A 24,373-nucleotide genomic window follows, 5' to 3' on the forward strand; every position below is an offset into this window, starting at 1 on the left:
CTAGAAAGAAGTCAGTGTCTGGCTTCAAAGTTTTAACGCACAAGCTTATTCTTTTGGTAGGGAGTAATACAGCTGGTGATTTAAATTAAAATCATTGCTCATTTACAATTCTGAAAATCCCACAGCCTTTAAGAACTATGATAAATCTAATCTCCCGTGCTCTATAAATGGAACAAAGATGAAGCACAGTTATTTATAAGAACACTTACAGAATATATCAGTCCCGCTTTAAGGCCCACTACTCAAAAAATGAAACAAAAGGAAAAATGAAAGAACAAAATATCCCCTTCAAAATATGACTGCTCATTGGCAATGTACATAGCCACCTAAGAGCTCTGATCATGTCTGTTTCTTGCTGACTTACACAACATATATGCTCTGCAGCCATTGGGTCAAAGAAATATTTGAATTTCAAGTCATGTTATTGAAAATAGTATATTTCATATAAATTTACTGTTATGAACAGCAATTACTCAGATTGATATGAATGAGCAAAGCAACTAAAAACTTTCTGGAAAATATTTGCCATCCTAAGTGCCATTCGGAACATTTGTAAATATTAAAGAATTCATAGAGGAGGTAAGGTGTATGTCTTGCTTAGGACCCATGCCACTTTGATCCCTAGTAACAAATATCAGATGCATACTTAACCATGCTTAGCCATGACCTGGATTAGATACTTCAACATTGCATGATGCCCTGAGCACTGCAACTGAGCAATCCCCAAAATGGGAATAACTGCAGGAAATACTGGGTATTGCTCCTTTGTCCCCCCCCCACTTAAAAAAGAAAGGAAATTTGTAATTCATAAAAAATGGTCAGCTATTTTCGCTCACAGGAATCTGAATAAAGTTGACTACAACCATCAAGGATGGCTGGAAAGGTTCAAGAGTTCACTGAATAAATATAGATGTGGTAAAGTAGCAAGATAAGTAGAATCTGAGGGTTAACTGAACCGCTGCTATGAAAGAATCAAATTTATATTCAATTTAGCAGGCATACATTTTCATCTCATTTGAAAAAATCTGGATATTCTTACTTTTAAACTATAAATTGTGTTACATATAAAAAAGTCCAATGAAAATTTATCAGATTGTAAGAGCAAATGAAAATGCCTCATTAATAAGTTTAATTCATATTTTATGTTAAATAACATTTCAATTTATTTGGTTAAGCAAAGCTTTTCTCAAAAACTCATTCAACTGCTCTCCTGATATTTAAATATATTAAAATCTGAATTAATAAGTGACTTATACGGTATTTAAATTGAACAATATTACAAAGACTATACATAATTTTCATTTTCATTTTGGGCTACACTCAGTCATAAGGTAAGGGGTTATTCCTGACTGCACACAGGACTATATGGGCTGCTGGGGATCAAGCACAAATTGGCTGCAAGGCAAGCACCTTTCCCCATTTATCTAGCTCCCAAATTTAAATATTTTAATTTAAATATTATTTAAAGTTATTTAAATTTAAATATTATTTAAAGTTAAGTTTATTGAGGTGTCATTTATATGTAGCAAAATTCACTTTCATGTGCACAATTCTATAGATTTTAACAAATACTACTGCCATGATCAGGACATAAAAGTGTCCTTATCCTAAAAGGTTCCTCCTTGTTTTACCACAATAAACTCATACTCTCTATCTCCCGAACCTGAAAAATCTGATGTTTTTTTGGCCCTAAGGTTTTACATTTCCAGAATGCCATTTAAGTGAAATATTAAAGCTAGAAGACACATGAGTTTGATGTAAACAAATTTTAAATATTACACCCCCATACAAAACTAAGTAAATACTCAGCTACCCTTTCTCAGGACAACTTTGAAAAAAGCATGTTTTATTCCATGTCATTTTGCTATAATGCTATTAAGATCCCATAGTATGTATCTTTAGCTGAGGACTACTCACTGTGTGAACTTTGTATATAGACATGGACTCTACGAGCCATGTCTATGACATATCTGTGACATGTCATGTCTATGACATAAGCCCATGTCTCTATGAGCTTTCTTCTAGTTTCTAGTCTCCCCATGCAGCCCAAACTATGCATACTAGGATTCACTCCCAGCACCACCTTCGGCCTCCCTGAGACCGACCAAGAGTGATTCCTGAGAGCAGGAACCAGTGGTAAGTACTGAGCACTCCCAAGTGTGACCCAAACCCACCCACCCACCCAAAAAGATGTGCATGTTAGATTCACTGGCTTGTGTTATATCTACAGAAGAGCTCTCAGTGTCTATGTGTGTATAAAGTGACAGGATGCTAACCTGTCCAGGGTTGATTTATGTCCTTTAGTTTAAAGCTGCAGGTTCCAATACATATAGATGACAATAACTATATATAATGACAATAACTTACTGTAGTACCAATATTTCACCAAGGCCTAATTTGTCAGTTTTTATACTTTTAAAATTGAATTATCTTCTTTTTAAAAGTAATGTATTTATACTTCTAGAATAAAACTGCTCAGATTGCATTGTACTTATTTACATGTAATTCATTACTCCCACTAAATTAAACTAGAAGCCTATCTTGTCTTTTATGGGGAGAGTGGAGCTTGTTGAAGAGACACACACCACAATTAGAGCTTTACTCCTCGCTCTGTGCCAGGGGACCCTATGGGTTACAGAAGATTGAAACTCTACTGGGTGCATGCAAAACAAAATCTCCTTTCTCACCAATCTCAAAATTGTGCTTTCAACAGCATTAGTATCTAATGAAGATTAAAAAATACTGATAACTATGCTAATAAGATGTTTACTACAGTGTAATAAAAGATGCAAACAAACAGACTGACAAATATTTTTACCTTTCTATCTACATTTGTCAAACTGCAAGAGATAACTAGTCTACTAAAGATCTACAGACTTCAATATCAGTTAATCAGGCACAAAATCTAGTGAGCCTTAATATGCACCAATACTTTTAGCCTGGATCATGACTGGTTTTGTCGAAGCATGCTAAGAAAGCTGAATAAATTCGATATAGTTCATTTAACATGTTTTTCTCATACACTGCTCTTTCTGGTACATGACTAGACAAAACCATGAATTTTTTTCAGAAACGTGTATTACATTATAGCAGAAACACCTGTAACATATATTTTAATAAATGTTATAATTCAAGCTGAAAACTTGATTACATATTTGTAATCATTTAACTTCACATAATAAAATACATAATATATACAAAGTCTTCGTTTTAAATAATAAATTTTAAAAAATCACTAGACTTAAATGCTTTTAAAATACTTACTGAAGTCCCCAGTAAGAAACACCCCTTCTGCTCCTGGGGCCCATTCTTTGCAGTATATCCCACCATCAGCACATCTATGGATGCCGAATGACTCATAACCTCTGGAAAACTGATCAATGCCACCTTCGTTGTCCCCAATGCTGTCCAAAGTCTGGTTAAAGCGCTTATACCTTGGGAAAAAAATACAAAAGAAAGGATGTTGGAAATTTAAATTTGTCTTCCAGGTAAATTACTATAATTTAGTACCTGCTGTACTCTTAATCAAGAAAGAGAAAAGTAATTAGAAAGGAAAAGTGTAATCTTACTTATTAGTAGAGGTCATCTGAAAAGATAAAAGTGATCTTATCTTAAACTAACCAAACCACATTATTCCAATAATTTACTTTTTTCCAAATCAATAATGCAAGCCAGATTCCAGTGTATTTTGATATGGCTCACATCAGCTCTTTTGCACAAAAAGTATCAAGTGTGTCTATAAAAACTAGTGGCTGTGAGAAACCACAATGCATTGTAATGCTTGCTATTAAAGCTGATGGGAGGAGTTAAGGTTTCGTATAATTTTTGAAGTCAGTGTCGAAAGAGAATGCAACTTATCTGAAAACTTATCATGTACAAGTGAAAGAAGAAAGTTGGGTGAACTTAGACTTCAATTTACTGACAATGTGGAACAGAAGATCAGGTGTACTGCTGAAACTTGCTAGCTCTGTTCATTTCAGACAGTTTCTGAAACATACCATGAAAGAAGTGAAGCAATTTATCTACAAAATAAGATGTAACAGACCCTATTCCTAGGAGCCTAACATCTATCTTGCAATCAATAAGTGTATATAAAAAATCCAAATTAATTTATTCTAGCAATATTTTTCAATTAAAATAATAATCAGCACTTACATGGAAATCTACCTTCATTAAGAGAAAAAAGTCTCCTCAAATATATTTGAGACTATTATACCCCATATCTGTACCTCCTGATGTGAATATCACAGATTTCTGGAAATATTAATTAAAGTAAAATTAAAAACTTAAATATAATACTTCTAAAATTATAACATATTTTACATGATTAAAACATCTACAGAATCCCAAACAGTATTCTAGAGGAAGTTTACAGAATCGGTAGCTCAATATTCATAAACTTGGGATAATAAAATCAGTTTAATAGAATTTATGGAACAAAACTGAAATCCTAAAATAGTTTTAAGAATATACTGAAATGGGCCCGGAGAGATAGCACAGCGGCGTTTGCCTTGCAAGCAGCCGTTCCAGGACCCAAGGTGGTTGGTTCGAATCCCGGTGTCCCATATGGTCCCCCGTGCCTGCCAGGAGCTATTTCTGAGCAGACAGCCAGGAGTAACCCCTGAGCACCGCCGGGTGTGACCCAAAAAAAAAAAAAAAAAAAAAAAGAATATACTGAAATAAGGGGCTGGAGAGATAGCACAGCAGTAGTGCATTTGCCTTGCAAGTGTTGACCCAGGACCAATGGTGGTTCAAATCATAGCATCCCATATGATCCCCCATGCCTGCCAGGAATGATTTCTGAGCAGAGAGCCAGGAGCAATCCCTGAGCATCGCTGGGTATGGCCAAAAAAAAAAGAATATACTGAAATCAAATACATCATAAAAGAATACCTGAAATCAGTAATGAGCAGATGGCTTATTTATATCATAAATGATTAATTATAAAAATGAATCTCTAAAACCCACTATAACTCCATGATAAGTTATAAGTTAAAAACAAATGACATCAAATTTTACAAGAGAATTTTTTTAAAAAAGTCAAAAATGAAAGCTCACATAAAAGGGAGGTAGAGGGTAAGGTATTTTCCTTGCATACAGCCCACCTGGAGATCCCCAATGACACATGGTCCTCCATCCCTACCAGGAGTGATTTCTGAGCAGAATCAGAATAAGCCCTGAGAATAGTCAGGTGTGGCCCAAAGCATAAACAAGCAAACAAAACTTAAAAATGCTTAAATATATTCATTATAAAATGCAAACCTACACTTTAAATTATTACTTTCCACCTATAAAAATAGTAAATATAATAATCTAATATAAATAGAATACAGTGAAGGATGGAAAAAGAACATTCTCAAATACTCTTTGGTAGTAATTAAATATTAATGTCATCAAGTTTTAATAAAATTTCAAAGTCACACACTTCGGCTAAGAGACTCTATATCTTAAATTTGGCTTTTATGATTTAAATCAAAGGTTATATAAAGAACACACAAAGATTAACAATCAATATCAAACAACCTCATTAAAAAATAAGGAGAAGAAATGAAATATTATAACTTCTCAAAGGAAAACAGATAGATGGCCAATAGGCACATGAAAAGTGCTCAATATCATTTATTATTGGGGAAACAAAAAATCAAGATTACAATGAGGAATTTGCTCATTTCATTTTGGCAAACACCAAAAATACTGGGAATAATCCGAGTTGGCAGGGATGTAAGCAAAAGGAAACTCACATTCACTGCTGGTGACAATAGTAGGGGAAGTTGACAATGGTGGTTAAACTGGTAATGGAACACAATATGTTTCCAACAAAAATATAAATAATATTTTGAACCATGAGATTTAATAAAATGTCAAGAAATATAAAAGAAATTTTTTCTTTGTAGGTGTGCAGTGTGTTACTACATTAGGAAGCAAAAATATCTGATTGCATAATAATATTCATTATGGCATTATTTATCATTATAAACCATAGAAAAAACCTCCCTATTCACCAATGGGAGATTTGTTTTTAATAAAGTGTGTAACAGAGTTGAAAGAAATGTGCTAATACAAGATGCTCAAGAGCCTGCTTAGGGAAAGCTGGAGAGCAGTTATGCACAAAGCACCTATTTGTTGAAAGAAAATGTGTATCTAGCTATGGCTACATGTCAGCCTATTATCACAGGACTTTCCTCTTCACCAGAGTTAGATCTTCCTTACCCAGATCAGGCTAGGGACTTCAAGCCTACCTAGCACCATGCATTTGCTGGAAGGACCAGAAACGATAACTTTAGGATCATTTTTATAAACTGTAATGTGCATAGAAGGGAAAACATTGTTTGGGCATTTCTTTGAGGATTCCTTTTTATATAATATATACTCAGATTACAAAAATAAGTACATGCACACACACACACACACACACACACACCACTTTTACTCCAATTCATTACTTGGAACAAATTAAGTTTTAATGAAGTGAATTAAACATTGTCTCATTAATAGTCCTTACTCCAGGGGCATACTCTAAACTACCCACAAGAGTCAGGAAGATATCATAAATAGCTCCACACAGGAATACAAAAAGTTACAAGCTGGGTGACAAAATAATTAGTGAAGATATCCTTAGAGTAAAGAACAAGATGCAGTGTTGAGGCAGAGACTATTAAAAGTAGCACCATTATTTGATAGCAAATCGACTGTAACCACATAAAGCTTTTCCACATGAAATAGTCACTGACAACAACAAATATAATACTTAAATATTTTCTATTAACTGTTCCCAAATTAACTAATGAAAGTTAATCCAAAACAGTTAAAAACACTAATCTGAACAAGCAAGAAACACGAGAGACAGGAGATAGTACAATGGTGAGGGCACTCTATAGGATATGCTCAAAATGGTTCCACCCTGGAACTACACACCCTTCTGACATCAACAAGTTTGGTCCAATAATTTATGAAAACTGTGGGCTAACTGAGTCAGTAGCACTTCCTCTGGCCCAAGCAATAAACCACCAGTCAGGCTGACTGAGTAATCCTGGATCCACTGAGTACAACCTGGTAGGAGGACCTGCCCCTAAAAGAGAAAGAAACTAGACCAACAGATTTTAGAAGATGCTACATTCAAGCTATCTCATAATCAGTATTCTGAGAGAAATTATTTTTTTACTTCTTACAGAAATTGAGCTAAAATCCTCACTATAAAAAACCTAGTAGCACCCAATAACAAACAGAATCACCAAAATTAATTTGATCTTAGAGTAAATGCAAATACATATTTTGAGAAGATAATGCAATCTACTCATGTTCACCAAGAAAAAAATACATAAATTTTGGAAGGCTATATTATTATGAGAGCAAGTCTATTGTCAGAGAGGGAAAAATGTAGGGTTTAGATTTAAAGTTTAAGTTTACAAATAATCGTCTTAAGTTTCATTAGATCTGTGCAAATGTTCCATTTACTAAAAATTCAATGGAAATAGGATTAGAGAGTTATATTACTTTAACTATATATCTTGACTTCCCTCAAGGTCAGCCTATAGCTTCTGATACAGAAATATACATTCCACTTTGAAATCACTATGGCTCAAAAAAGAAATTGCCTGAGGATACAGTAAGCGCATCATGCTTCTGCCCTCTCCTACTGCAGCCATTCCTCTTAATATTTTGCAATGAATTTAGGAGATATTTAAAAACTGGGTCAAGTTTTTGATAACGAAGAAGAGAAAATATAGTATGCTAAATATTAACTAGAATTGTATCAGATAAAAAATCTTACTTATACATTATATATACCCATATAAAAGTATTTAATCCTTTCACAAAAAAAGAAAATAAATTGTTCATAGTAAAAGTGTTCATATTCATCACAAAGGGAGTACTTTAAGTATAGGGGGAGATTAAAATATCAGATTAAAAAATGGTTTCTTTTTAAAAAAATCATAATCATAAAACTATAGATCTTATAATTAAGAAAAATCAGTCTCTTGAAATAATGGAGCTTCATGTTCATGTTTTCTTTTTTTGTTTGTTTTAATTTTTACTGTGACCAAAGTGCATTACAAATCTTTCACTGCATCATTTATGGTACATAGTGACAATGAATGAGGGGCATTCCCACCACCAGTGCTATCCTCCCTCTGCCCCTGTTCCCAGTATGCGTCCCATATCACCCTCTTCTACCCCCGAGAATGCTAGTACAACTGGTCTCCACTTTACAGCTTGTTGTAGATTGAGCATCCATTCATTCCACCATCATTGGAGATAAAAAGGATAAGAAAAAAGGGAGAAAAAAATTTGCTGACAACTACCAAAAAAATAAAGAGAGAGAAAAAAACAGAAAAGAGAAGAAAATGAAAGAAAAAAGAAAAATGGACCCGGCAAATAAAAAAAATTTCTAAATAATAACCACAAGAGTGAAAAAGAAAGAGAAAAGTGGAAGAAAAAAAGAGTAGGAAAATAAAGTCAAAAACTAACAAATCAAAACAAAACAAGAAAAAGTATGGGTGCTGGAAGGGCAGAGTTTGGCGTTCCCCCCACTTTTTTTTTGTTGTTGTTGCATAGGCACAGTAAGCATTGGGGAAGAAAGGGAATTCCCGTGGCCTAAGAGATTCAGGGTTTCTCCATCCTTGAAGCATACCATCATGGGATCAACCCCTGGTTCCATATACACTCATTACCCCATCCCAAAGGCTTTTTTGTGGTGACAGGAAACTTTCCTCTGAGTTGTGTGTGAGAAAATCAAGCCACTGTAGCTAGTAATCTTGATATTTGTGCAGGTTATAGGTCGGGGTCTAGGATAGAGTCTCTAGGTTCTAGAGGTTCCTATCCATCGTTGTTGTTGTGTTCAGTCTTCTGTAACACTTGTTCATGTTTTCTTATTTACTATAAATGACTTCAAATAAGTCATTACATTTTTACTCAATTTCATTTTCCTGTTAGGTATGGGAAACTTTGAGAAATCAATTAAATTACACTAGAAGCCCCTAATGAGTTCAAATATTGTCAGCTGAACTTTTTTAAGTCATTCAGATGCAATGTTATAGTATGCTTTCTCACTTATTAATTTTTATTACCTAAAAATGCATTCTAGATTTTAATGAACATGTTAATTATTAGCAAATATTAAGGATTCTTCACTTTATATCTAAACACATTTTGAAAAACTAAAACAAATTGGTCTTCTTTAGAAAATTTCAATTTTAATCATACTATCAGATAATAAATATTATATATTCCATACTGACTTATATACATTAGGGCCAACTTAAAAGAAAAATAAGGGACAAGAAAAAGGAAGAAAAGAAAAATAAACAAAATAGTTACTTTTCAAGAAAAACTGGATGAAACAAGTAAAAGTTTTGCTCTTCTGGAAGGCAGGTCTTCCTTCAACCTTGCTCAGGTTCTAATTTCAGAGCTGTGAGCAGAGAGATATGTCAGGGGAAATGGATCATACCTTATCTGGAAATGTCTTGGATGTGGATTCCTTTCTCAAGTGCTTTGTAGTGGCTGTGAAACCCAAGGAACTCATGGGGAGTTTAATTTTCAAGATTTTATATTGTCATCTGCTTCCTAGGAGAGACGAATTAAAGAAGAAAAAGCACAGAAACAAAAGCTCAATGGGATATTTTAATAGCTGAAAGGGGGAGAAATGAATTTAAAGGAGAAAAAAATAGAAATTTTTGAGAGAAAAAAATAAAATATTTTAAAATTAGGTCCTAGGGGCCAGAGTAAAAACACAGAGGGCAGAGTATTGGCCTTGCACATGGTTGAGCCAGTTTGATTCCCAGGATCCCATATAATTCCTCGAGTCTGCCAGGAGCCATTTCTGAGCACAGAGCCAGCAATATCCACTGGGTACTACTGGATATGACCAAAAAACAAAACAAAAAAAAAATTAAAAATTAAAAGAATTTAAAATAGGGGGCTGGAGTAAGAGCACAGAGGTAGGGCATTTGCCTTTCACACGGCTGATCCAGATGGACCATGGTTTGATCCCTGGCATCCTATAGGTCCCACAAGCCAGGAGCAATTTCTGAGCACATAACCATAAGTAACCCCTTAGCATCACTGGGTATGACCCAAAAAGCAAAATAAATAAATAATAAATAAAAATAAATCAGGACCTAAAAGGAAGCTTTAAGGTGTGTCTCTCTGACAAGAACTTTTTTAGGTATAAAATATCTAAAATTATATTCTAGGGGCCAGAGCAGTGGCACAAGCTGTAAGGCATCTGTCTTGCATGTGCTAGCCTAGGACAGACCATGGTTTGATTTCCAGCATGGTCCCCCAAGCCAGGAGCAATTTCTGAGCACATAGCCAGGAGTAACCCCTGAACATCATGGAGTGTGGCCAAGAAAACAAAATAAACAAATAAAATTAAACTAAAAAATTATACACTAATGTCCATATCATAAAACTGTCCAAGTCTATAGTTTTAAGTCTTTCAATCAAGGATATGCAATCAACAGGCAGAAACATTGCAATGTTATAATTATAATATTAGCACACAATAGGAGTTGTGTGCTAATAAGCCAGTTATATAAAACAATTTCCTTTCCTTAAATCATTCAACAATCCAATCACAAAATGTTCAACCTGAGTAAGGCCGGCAGGCAGAAAAGGGATCCATCTGGCAATGGATTCTTGAGACAACCAGGAATTCTTGAAAGGTATTAAAACTTTGCAGGAAGCCATAAAACTAAGTAAGAGAAGGTACTGGAGAAGTCACTCTATCCCTAACAAGAGTTTCAGCAAGCACCACTGGTGGCCCAGAGAATGGAACTCCTATGAGAGAAACTCCTGCAGGAGCAAAGGCCAGGAAAGGAATCGCCAAGTATCCACTGGCAACCACTTCGGCAACAGGACTCTTGAATAGGTAAATTCTCACAGAGGCAGATTGGGAAAAACCTTATAAAAGTCAGCTTAAAACAATGGAAATGCACACATGTGCTCTTTGGACCCATGCACATGATGCCTACATGCACATCTACCACATCTACCCTCTTCAGATGTTTACTTACCTATTTCCTATTTTCTTTTTTTTTTTTTTTTTTTTTTTGGGTTTTGGGCCACACCCGTTTGACGCTCAGGGGTTACTCCTGGCTATGTGCTCAGAAGTCGCCCCTGGCTTGGGGGGACCATATGGGACGCCGGGGGATCGAACCGCGGTCCTTCCTTGGCTAGCGCTTGCAAGGCAGACACCTTACCTCCAGCGCCACCTACCCGGCCCCTATTTCCTATTTTCATGCTGGGATGTGTACTGGAGCATGCTCTACATTTGGTGAACTCTGCACTGTCTCTTTAGTGCATTAATTTCTGCCTTATTTTAATTCTCTCCCTCCCCATTTTTGTACTTGTAAAATCACCCTATGTATCATATCTCCAACCCCAGGTGAACCAGTCTGAATCAGGGTCATGCATGAAATAATCCAAACCATTGAGAGTGAAAGACATATAGCCTGACAATCTTCTATCTCATATCTGCACTTTACCTGCCTGCCAGAACTGCCATTTTTTTTATTGAGAACAGAGACCATACATGAGTGGGACAGTAGGAACAGATAGCTCAGGCTATCCTGAACCAGTCTCATCCAGGTTTTCAAGTAAGACAATCTCTGTTTTGGAGTAAATCTAAGTTGTAAACAAACATACAAAGGAAACAGGGATAACCTTTGTTTTAGGTTAAGTAATGTTTAACCTAACAAGTGTCTTCAAATAAGACATGTTTTTATTTCATTGCTCATCTCCTTCTGCAAGTCTAGGAGTGGCTTTGATTTCCTTGACACATAAAAGGGCCCATAGTCTTAGAGGTCCAGCCACTTCAGAGGTGGCAGTTTTGGGTAGAAAAAATGCTGTAGATTCTCTTCCCCAGGCTACAGCCTTTCTCCTTCCACTTTATGTAAGTGTCATAACACACAACACCCACATCAAACACATGAGGAGATAAGACTGAGTCATGCAAGTATTAATAAAATATTCAAAAATTAAAGGTGAAGAATATATTAGAGGGTAGTTTTATGTAGTATCTGACATTTTTGCTTGTCTTCTTAGATGAGTTTTATATTTTGACATCTGGAAATAGAAATAGAAGGGCATTATACATGTAAAAAATAGATGGTTTCTATTGGCATGCTAACTAGTTTGAGAAGATGATGGTTAGGAATCCAGTTGCCTATCAAGTTCAGAAGAATAATTAAAAAAAAATTTCTTACAGACATGTAAGAAAGATCAAAATAGATGCAACTAGAGACTGGTTTTAAAGGTAATAGTAGAAAAGATAAATTTTAGTTGAGTCCATAGATAATTAGATTGAATATTAAATTATAAGAATACATGGGCTCCATTCTAACATAGGATTGAAAGTAAAAATAATTTTAAAATTGACCCTTATGCCTCCAGGAGAAGAGTAGAGAGATTTTACCTATACTAAGAAAGTTAGAAAAGCATCTAAAGCATTACTTAAGGAAATAATTCTGACATTTGGCTTACCCAGGTCACCATAGAGTGACAATGGTGATACTTTTACATATCAATTCACTCAATCAAGATATAGTTTCTGTTTTCAAAAATAATTATCAGCTGTATAAAGTGTTGACCCCAATCATCAGAAACAGGGGAAAAATTTAATTACACTCTAACAAAATATATTAGGTGGCACGGGGGAATCCAATCAAGTATAGTCAATGTGTAGAGTCGGAAATAACATCAGGTACAAGGAAGCCACAGACGGGAAAGAAAACTCGGGAACAAGACACAGAGATAGTGGAATCAAGCAAGGTTCATATGCCCAGTCAGAAGACACAACCTGGCAAAACCAGCCAAGACAGTGAAAATGTACTAAGAACAGGATTCTCAGCATGCACAAGCAGTCATGGCTGGAGACTATGGAAAGATGGGAGGAAAAGGAATCAGCTCAGTTACAGTCCTAAAGAGGTCTCATGTCAGATTCCAGAGTGCAACCAGACAGAAAACAAAGATAACAGGGGGCTTTGTTTCATCTTGTAGAACAGAAATAATGAAGATCAGAGTAGACCAACATAGTGACAAGACCAGATCATAATATACAGCAAGAAGCTGGACCTGAGAGAGAGGAAACAAGTGGCTTCCTGCATGGAAAACCAAGAGTCATGTATTTAAATTATATAATAATCTTTTTTCTCTTAAGTAATTGTAATTGAACTCAGAAAGTTTAAAATCATGTTATTAATTTAGGACAGATATTACAGGAAATTCAACACATGGAATGCTGTTTTCCCTCACCCAGAGAGAATTAGCCCAAACAAAATTCAGCCTGGTACTTGGCTCTTAATTAAAAAAAAAAAATCTAAAAAACTGGATCATAATTAGAACAAATACAGCCTGAATATGAGGGACCCCATCAAGGTATCTTAAACCTTCTCACTGCTATAAAACTTAATGTAATTTCTAGTTTGATTCATCTCTCCAGGATAAAATCAGCTCCATTTGCATCATCCAGCAATCAGATGTTGACAGTAAATCAAACTATTATATGAACCCATTGAGGACTCTGAACTTCTTTTTAAGAAAACCCAGCATTAAAAGCTAAATTATGTCCATTACTTTTGAACAGGTCTTTAAAGGTGGCCAGTATTCATCAAAAAAAAAAAAAAATCTTATACAGGAGACTCATCAGCATGCATAATGACTCTGGAACAAAAGTTCATGCTGTGGCTATTGTATTCTTGTTATTTTAAAACTCAGACCTCTAGGGCTAGGGAATGCTTTCTCCGGGTCCTAATATTTTTAATAAATTGTTGTATAATAGAATGATTTGTCTTTCAGACAACCCTGAAACCCCATAACCCATTTCCTGGGCCCCATTAATACTGTTAGCAGATTTCACTACCTTACACAAGCAGGGTCTGTGTCCTTTTGTGAACACGAGGAAGTTAGAGAAGATGAATCTTCACCCAAGTGCACCTTAAAGATGTAACTGGTGAAATATCTAGAGGGGTGATGTCTTTGGGTGATAGATGGTAATGGGCTTTTGGGAAATAATAAAACTTAAGAAGAAATTGCCTAGCCCAGAAGAAGCAAAAAGGCATAAGGAAGGCATCTTTTGATATGTAAATTCTGAGCTCTTTTGAGATGGAGAAGATGATGACATACATACAATGAAGATCTTAAAGAATACACAAAAAAGCTCTTAGAAACAAAACACCAAACCAGTGAAGTAGGCAGCTACAAAGTTAATATACAAAAATCAAACCTCCAGTCAACAACAGAATTGATACCCTATCAATCAAGCTATACACAGAGGGAAACAATTTCACTAGCACTCAGGTGGACAACGGAGAGATATGGGACACAGGCTGAGAAAAGGGGTGGAGGGAGGACAATCCTGGTGATGGGAATGGCCCTGATTCATTGTCACTATGTACCTAAAATACTCTTGTGAAAGATTTGTTATTCACAATTTGGTCACAATAAAAATTATTATAAAAAATGCTTAGGCCAATATTTTCTCAGGTAATATAATAAATAAATATGCTATTAGGAAAATAAATACATTGAATATAATTGCTAGATCAGAAATAAACGTAAAATTAACATATTTTAACACAAAACAGAGAAATAAACTATAAACTCTATAACTGTACTATATTCCCTGATCACTCAGTCCCACTGCTCATACTACTAGAGCCCTGCCTCTACATTCACAGCACTGTATCTAAGCAAGGTGTGGCTTGCAAGCAGCTACCCGAAGAAACTAGATTCTAAAATCCGAATACATGGAAGATTCAAAGCCCATGGGCCACATTTGATCAATGAGTTAAAGAAAACAGGAAGAGTCATCAAACAAATCTCACCCTAATTCCTATAAGTCCTGTGTAATCAACCAACATTGTAAGACTGACTATGATGATCTCACCTTGGAAGTTGATCTGTCAACTCTTCTGTTGCATCAAAGTCAAATGAATCAATTTAAAAAAACAAAGCTGTGCTATTAGAACCTAAATAAGACATTGCCTTCGGTCAAAAGACAAAATATGTATCATCTTATACCCCACTATAAATATGTTTTAATATGAATGCTTTGTTTTTGAAAGACTATTGAATGTCATAAAGTAAGGCCCATCATCCCATTTGTACTGAATACCATATTATCTTGCATGTTTGCAGATTTACTCAGCAGCTTTTCCAACTATCACAATTTTATTAAAAAAAAAAAAAAAAAACAAAACAATTATGCAACTAAGGTCATGGTTCAATGGCAAAAGGTGTCTCTTGCAAATGTGAAGCCAAGAATTGATTTAAGGGAGACCAGGCATGGTCCCTATGATTCTGTTGATACAGAGTGTAGTTTTTATTATCTACCCAGGTATGTGTGACAACCATTACTCTGAAAAATATGAAACTACCTTAGACAATACTATGAACCTCAGCATGACAGAGTAGCATAGAGGCCCCTGGAGAGTACTCTCATTGGTATACAATTAGATATACATCTCCTACCAAATACCACAACCCTTGGCGACTACAAGTAACAAAAAGAAAGGAAATAAGGGGAAGCCTGGATTTTTAAAATTTGGTGCTATATTTTAACTAAAATAATAATTTCATAATCAGAAAAAAATCAGACTAATTGGTCTGGTACTGACTCTAATTTAATGTACAACACAATGGCAATACATATATATTATACAATATACAATAGCAAAATATATTTAAAAAGTAATAAAGATTCTTATTTTTTTGGTTCTATTTAACAATGATATACTAGTACAATAAGTGAAATAAAAGCTACACATTTCAATTACAGGAAATATTAATTGTCATATTTAAACTTGGTTTTGGTTTGGTTTATTTTGTTTGAGGGCTTGGGAACCACACTTGTTCAAGGGCTTATTCCTCGCTCTTTGCTCAGAATTATCCCTGAAGTGAATGGGAACTTGAACCCAGATCAGTTGGATGCAACAGTACCACAGTTGTACTGTTTCTTCCTTCCAAATTTTTATCTTTAAAAAGTAAAAAATAGGGCCCGGAGAGATAGCACAGCGGCGTTTGCCTTGCAAGCAGCTGATCCAGGACCAAAGGTGGTTGGTTCGAATCCCAGTGTCCCATATGGTTCCCCGTGCCTGCCAGGAGCTATTTCTGAGCAGACAGCCAGGAGTAACCCCTGAGCACTGCCGGGTGTGGCCCAAAAACAAACAAACCAAACAAAACAAAAACAAAAAAAAAAGTAAAAAATAAAAAATCACCCCCAATCACAATCAAATGTATTATGAACATAGTAGGTATCTGATGCTTTTGATGCCACTGTATAAAAACTATCTAAGTAATAACTTTGTAAAGATTTGAACTAACGTGAAACACATTGGAAATTGGCACTTTTGAGCCTCCATATAATAAACTACCTGTGGAAATAAAGATAATATAAAAATGATCAAATCTTTAATTTTGAGAAGTACTGAAATCACTACACAACTGTTAAATTGCAACTTTTAAGAATTAAAATTAATATAACATAATTCAGTGCCATAAACCTAAAAAGTATCTTTTATTTATTACAGTGTCTTTTCTAATTGTATTCATGGAACACAGGTGTGGGGACTGGGGAAGATTACTGATGGGATTTTTCAAGGCTAATCACTGCAAAACCAAAACTATAAAGTAATGTATTCAGTTACTAAGGACAGAAATACTCCATGTACTAGAATTACCTCAACTTATACAACTCGACTTTAATAACAGAGTACTTATTTCTAGGATTCTACACTTAGGATAATGGTAGTAACTGTTTAATGGCATACCATAAAGGGCCTACTTCATGGCCATTAATTTAAAATTATGCTGACTTCTTAACAGATTAATTAATTAGAATAAATTAACAAAGTGTAGCTAGAAATTAATTTTAATCACTGTATCTTGTGTCTTGGTTGCAAACATATTAATATTATACTGCCCTTGCAATTTACTAAGGTATGATTAATGGTCAATATTAACATTTCTGAGGTCTTCTGGCAATGTGAAAACCTGACTGCCTAACTGGGGAAAAAAATCATCTGACTGTAATAAATCAGAATTACTGAAGGTAAGCCCTGTGAGATGGCCCATCTGGTCAGGCCTGAAAGTGTCAAGTATTGTCCCAAGCACTTTAAGCAGCCAGTCTCTTTATCAGCCACTCTCTTTCCAGTCACGCTCCTGTTCACGTCTTTGCTACATGCTCTGCTGATTACCTTGGAAAAGGGCAATGCTGTAACTGTTCAACTGACCTTTCAGTTTATTTTCTCTTGTGTAATATGAAACATGAGCTAACACAGTCTTAGTCTACTGATTTCTAGGAGGAAATCTAACTTAATGTTTTAACAGCTATGTGCTCAAATAGTCCTCTGTTCTTCTGTGGTCAAGTTTCTCTTTTTTGGGAAAAATCTGATGGCAAAGACCAGAGGTTTGAGTTAAATGGAGTCTTTACATCCTTCATAATGTAGACAACAATCTGAACTATATGACTGGACTTCCCAGAAGATCTGGTAACCAATTTGCTGAGAAGTAATCCCTAACATTTAAAATCCCAGTAAAATAATGCTCATTCCTATGGAGGTTTCTTAGAATAAAATAGTCTAAAAGCATTAATGGTTGTGTTTATAATCTATTTTAAGAGAATTGTATCTGTTACACAACCTCTATCAAAAATTCTCTGCTTGCCAAAATAATGATGTTAAGGGGGTCGAAATCATAAGTTCTAATCCCACTCTAAGGAAACTTGAGAAAAAAGAACCATCTAAAACTTTAGCTTTCTTCAGTAAAATGAAGAAGCTAAATAGAATGGCTCCATCCAAGTCTAAGAAATCATAACCAGGGATTAAGATGCATGCCTTGTACACAACCAATATAGTTCAATCTTGTGACCACATGATCTCCAAAGCATCAGAGTAGCCCCAGTAATTCTAGGCACTGCAGGATCCAACTAACACCATACACTGCAAATGTCACATTGAACCTGTGGCCTGATTTGCTGAGAATTCTTGGGCGTGGACATAAGTCCTTTCTGAGCACCACTCAAGAGGTTCAAATAAAAAATAAAATGAAGTAAAATACTGCATATCTACAATTCATGCATAATGAAAAGTACAGCAAATAAAAATACTCCATTAACAGAAAATACAATAAACATCACAAATAATAATTTGTAACAATCTTATAGAATCATGGGGTACTTTATTATGTTCCAAGCATTACTAAATAATGACCCAGTCAAGTCCTGACTAAAGCACTATATGGTGAACACTATAATGTGGGTACAAGGAAAGAAAAGTTAAAGCAATTTTTCTATGGTTATAGATGAATTAAAAGGGAATACTAACGAGTCTGGGGAAATAGCTCAAAGGACTAAAGCAATGTCTTGCATGCACTAACTCAGAATTAGAGCCCTGATACCACAAATCCTCCTCCCGTGTAATGGAAGGTATTTTCTGAAGTTTCTGATCGACACTAAGCACCACCAGTGTGGCCCTGGCAGCACCCAGCACCATTATGCCTGAGAAATATTGAATTGTCAGATCCAGTGAATGGAATATTGCCAGAAATGTTACTAGACACTTATGAAGATTGCTTGGGAACCTCCAGTAAATGAACTGTAAAGCCAAGATTTCACCTCCATTGAATCTGTTTCAAATCACTGTGTATAAAACCACCCAATACAATTTCCAATATGTAGCTTCCCCACTTATTAGAACACTAAATTACACTAACTTTCTATTGCTGGGACAGTGGATAGGGTGCTTGCCTTGCACACAGCTGACTCTGGTTTGATCCTTGACATCCCATACAGTCTCCTAAACCAACCAAAAGTGATTTCTGAATGAAACATCAGGATTAACTCCAGAGTAATGCTGAGCATGAACCCAAAAACTAAAATAATAAATGAATAATTAAATACATTTTAGTTGCTACATAAAAAAACGTGTTAAATAATTTTTTGTTTTTTGGGGCCACACCTATTTGATGCTCAGGGGTTACTCCTGGCTAAATGCTCAGAAATCGCTCCTGGCTTGGGGGGACCATATGGGACACCAGGGGATCAAACCACAGTCCTTCCTTGGCTAGCATTTGCAAGTCAGACACCTTACCTCTAGTGCCACCTCTCTGGCCCCAGTGTTAAATAATTTTAAAAAGAAAATCATTTGAAGAAAATCAAAGTATTTCTGCAATAGGTAAAGGTGATACAATGGTCAGAATAAAGTTAATAGAAAACTACTTGAAAAAATAATCAACCTATTTTGAAAAGAAATATTAAACCCGGGGCCGGAGAGATAGCATGGAGGTAGGGCATATGCCTTGCATGCAGAAGGATGGTGGTTCAAATCCAGGCATCCCATATGGTCCCCCAGGCCTGCCAGGAGCAATTTCTGAGCATAGAGCCAGAAGTAATGCCTGAGCACTGCCAGGTATGACCCTAAAACCAAAATAAATAAATAAATAAATAAACCTATTTTACAGTAAAATGCCACAAAGAATTTTAATTTTTGTTTCTCTTCTATTTTTTAAAATATAGCAAAGTTATGCTGATGCTTATTTTAATTGCCTAAAGAAAATTTTATTTGGAAGGTGATAGCATATATTGCTTGAAAATAAATTGACTATATTCCCCTGATAGTTTTAAATTGATACTGACTATATCAAATTTAAGTTATAAACTAACAAGCACTTATTGTTATTCTTAAAAACATGCTCAAATATTTTATATTTGGCACTTTGACATCAATAATACAAACACAATTAAATACAGCTAGGTAACTTGATAATATGTTTATGTTATAAAAGAATAAATCAATTATTTTTTACTTTAATGGCACTGGAAAACTATCTTAATATACATTTGCTATATAAAACTTAATATATTAATATAGAAACATATAAAAGAATCCAAGGATACATATATAAATTTTTGCACAGAGAAAATCTACTTTTTTGGACTAAATAGCTGTGAAATATCAAAGGTCTATCAAACACTCTGACAGTTCTTTGCCTTTACTGAGGGAGACAAAGGTTTCAAAATTCTGTCAGCTATAAAACCAAAAGATCAAAGAACTCTCATAGTGATTTTCAATGTATTGGCAAGACATCTTTCAAGTTATAAAAATCCAACTTCCATAGCTATATCCATATAACCATCTGTTTATACATAAAGATATTAACATACAGCATATATACTTCTAGATAAAATATGGAATATACATATTGAATAAATCATTCTATGCAGTAGCTCCTTTTATAGCCAATGACTACACAGGCTGAAGAAACAGAAGTCCAAAAATGCAGGTATAATCTGACATATAGTAGAGCTGCTGTATTTTGCACACGTCCTGCTTATTTGCCTCCTAAGTATATATTTTATTCTTTAAATATTTATACTATTGAGAGAGAAATATTTAAATGTTACTGAACTGTATGGTACTTTGTTTATAAAAGAAGAGATACAAAATAATATTTATGAATTGGTTAAGGTTTGATTCCCACCCAGCTCCCAGACAGGAAAGGCAGTTCCCATTCCCTTTTCTGATTAGGTCAGGGGGAATAGTTCCAGTTGTAGAGATCCAAAGAAAATAATTCACACAGTGAAAAGGTATAAGAACAGGTTCACGAAATCCAGTGCTCAAGCAGGGAATTCCAACCACAAAAGCTTTCTGCTCCTAAGATGGAGTGCAGCTCAGTGGCAGAAGACCGAAGAATGAGCCCCAGCCTTCCTCAGACCCCTGCTTTTATTGACAAGAATCAGGTATCACCCTAGAGTGGAGCAGAATGCCAAGTAAGAAATAATCCAATATAGTATCACCAGTTCACACCCTAGGGTGGAGTACAATTATTGATTAGGATAGAATAAGTAATCCAACAATGAATATCATTAGATTATCAAAAAACACTGTACCAAACTGAACTCTTAAACTTAGATCATTTTGTAAACAGATCTAATGAAATATCCAAAGTAAAATTTCATTTAAGTACAATATAATCTATTTTTTATTAGTGTCATTCTAGAACTCAACTTAGTAACCTATGTAGGTCAGTAAAATAAACAAATAAAATTCATCTAGGACTCATATTGCTTAAGGAGCAGATTTCCAATTTTCTATACTGAAAATTCTAGACTAGATCACATAATAGTAATAACGGTAAATGCTGTGGCCTATGCATGATAAAAACTAATAAAACTATATAGAGTCCTCAAGGCTAAAAAGAAAACTTGTCCTCAGACTAATTGGACACAGAACTTTCCGCAATAATATAAGTATAATCACGTGGTGTTATAATGTGGCATTTCTTCCACAAGGTTTTGAGGACCATATTTCACTTATTTTACATTGTTAATAGAACCATATACATTAAGAAATAATAAACATATCCTTATCCCCTCAGTTTGTTTTCCCCATTGGACTTTGTAAGTAGAAAACATCTTTACAATTTAAGGTAATTTCATAACTACTACTTACTGCTGAGTAATCATTATGTACCTAAAATTGTGCTGAGTGTGTCAAAAACAATATCTTATTTAATACTTCAATTTCATATGCTGAGAGTTCCTAGTTATTAGTGATATGTACAGAATACCAGAGTGGGTAAGTAACGTGACAGAGATCATTCAGCAAGTTACTGGCAGAAATAAAATTTTAAATAATTTCTTCTAATTCTATTGGAAGGATAACTTCAAAATAGTCATCACAATAATGACTTATAATAATGGTTGATCTATTACTTGCACTGTTTATGCAGACACAATTCATGTTGAGGGTTAATAGTTCTGAATAGTTCTTGATTTTCCCATGTATATTTATCATACCTGATGATTTTATTAAGCATGTATCAAAAAGGCACAGATGAACATAAGGAAGTACTGAAACAACAAACATTTGCCAATATAAAAAATGTTATTACTACACCAACTGTGGTACATATACACAATGGAATATTACGCAGCCATCAGAAGAGATGAAGTCATGAAATTTTCCTATACATGGATGTACATGGAGTCTATCATGCTAAGTGAAATAAGTCAGAGGGAGAGGGAGATGCAGAATAGTCTCACTCATCTATGGGTTTTAAGAAAAATAAAAGTCATTTTTGCAACAATCCTTAAAGACAATGACAGGAGGGCTGGAACTTCTAGCTCACTTCATGAAGCTCACCACAAGGAGTGGTGAGTGCAGTAATAGAAATAACTACACTGAAAACTACCATAATCATGTGAATGAGTGAGGGAACTGGAAAGCCTGTCTAGAGTACAGGTGGGGGTGGGGTGGGATGGAGGGAGATTTGGGACATTGGTGGCAGGAATGTTGCACTGGTGAAGGGGGGTGTTCTTTACATGACTGAAACCTAATCACAATCATATTTGTAATCAAGATGTTTAAATAAAGAAAAAAAGATATTAAAAAATGTTTCTACTACACTTAATTGAAAAAGGATAAAGTGGCAAAAATTTAATTAATAAAATGTATTTTAGTATATAGAAAGTTATCCCAAACCTTATATCTCAAAATGTTATATGTAAGGTCAGAACAATAAAGTCATAAATAATTTAATGCATTTAATTTCTACTATATTTCCTATTTTTAACATAAAAAACAGGATATGAAGTAAATTACAAACATCTATTATAATAATTTTAGATGTAAAATTTTAGATGTACTTTAAAAATAATTTGAGAATATTAGGTAGAACATATTTAAATCAATTATCTATTTTAAGAAAAGTTTAAAAGAATATTTGAAAAGGTATATAAGGAAAGAGCAGTGAAGAGAACCAAATAATGGATATATCTAATTATTTATATTATTCATTTCACTCTACAAACGTAACTCTCTTGCCATTAATATGATCCACTACCACGATCATGCTATAAATGAGAAGTATAAGATCTCACCTTAAATTTATTTTTTCTGCTATATTTATTTCCTCTATTCTCCTTAATACATTTATTAATGCATTCAAAAATATATATGCACTATAGAATGATCAGTTATATAAATATATAATGCAATATTTAATGATTCATACATAGATGTATATATAATGTACTATTTGTATTTTCAATACCAAATCAGCTACCATTTAACAATAGGAACTCCTAAATAAAATATTCCTTAAAATAAAGTAAAAAGAACAAAAATAGGTGCTTGCATTTAAGATTAAATTCCAGTTTAGTAAGACAGACAGCATTATTTGCTGTTGACATCAGTTGCTTAAGGATATAACCTAGCACAATATTTCCAATATTTCTTACATGTTCTAAAATGTCAATCCCACGGCACAGCAGAAATTTTCACATACCGTTCATATGAAAAAAAAAGTATTTTTAAAAAAATCAAGCAAGATATTTAAATAAAAGATACCACTTATTGGCCTCTGGAATAAAAACATCCTTCTATCTGTTCATTAAACACAGTGCAATATATCTTAAATTACCTGACTGTCTTTGCACAGAGAGACCCGGTGATAAATCAATTTTACTATTGTTTGTTTCAACACCTATTTCCCATTTTTCTTCCTACTTCCAGTAACATTCTCAAAACCACGCTTACAAACAATAAATACTAGAAGCAGAAGCACTGAAGCATGGCATACTCATTCTCTTCTAAGACAGGTTACCAGGAGAGCACAAAAGTCCAGCTCTGCACCCTCACGAGTCACATTATTTCTATTTAAAAACTCCCAGAGAAGACAGAGGCAGCCATGTAATTATGGATCTGCAGCTCTTCTATGGGCCCTGCCTCCTGCTTATCACCAGTGTGCGACACTATAAAAAGCATTAGTCATTCAGTCTCACAAATCAACTCTGAAATCAGAGTCTGGGCTTCCGTTGTATGTTTTCTTGTTTTGCTTTCTTTGTTTTAGTTCTTATTCCTGGAAAACGCTCGGTTTCGAATGCCCTCCTTTTAACTTGCTTGTGGAATGAACACCTAAACAATAATTGTACCCCATCAAGACCTGGGCAGCTCAACAACTGCTAAGAAAAGTATGTTTGACATTTTTCTCCACAAGACTCCATTCTCAGTTCCTGTCCTGGTTCAGTGAGCATAAATATAATTGTGAGAAGTCTAAATGCTAAGAAAAATTCATCCTATAGGAAATACATAGATATAAATATATATATATATATATAATGTTTTATACAATGTAGCCGAATTCACAAAAAAATAGTACCTGCCAGCATTTTTTATTAAACTCTAAATTTAAAAAATAAAAATGCTTCCAAGTATGATAATAAGCAAATTATAATGCTGTTCACTAATTGTTTCAAACAGTTTTGTGGTATCATGATGTAATTTAAAATTAAAACCTTTAAAAAAAATCTCCCACTCTCTAGGATATTTCTAGTCAATTAAAAAAAAAAGAGTTTTCTGGGTAGAGAAGTATT

At 34.5% G+C, this 24,373-nt stretch overlaps 1 protein-coding gene across 1 annotated transcript in view; it reads right to left on the bottom strand.

Moving 5' to 3' along the window:
- GBE1 (1,4-alpha-glucan branching enzyme 1) overlaps positions 1–24,373 on the bottom strand; it is a 320,203-nt gene that overhangs the window by 261,258 nt on the left and 34,572 nt on the right. Inside the window, exon 2 of the mRNA XM_049785497.1 lies at positions 3,265–3,434. Within this exon, the coding sequence (XP_049641454.1) occupies positions 3,265–3,434 (170 nt within the window). The remainder of the gene's footprint in view (positions 1–3,264; positions 3,435–24,373) is intronic.

The sequence above is a fragment of the Suncus etruscus genome, chromosome 13, assembly GCF_024139225.1.
Source record: "Suncus etruscus isolate mSunEtr1 chromosome 13, mSunEtr1.pri.cur, whole genome shotgun sequence".
Lineage (NCBI taxonomy): Eukaryota > Metazoa > Chordata > Mammalia > Eulipotyphla > Soricidae > Suncus > Suncus etruscus.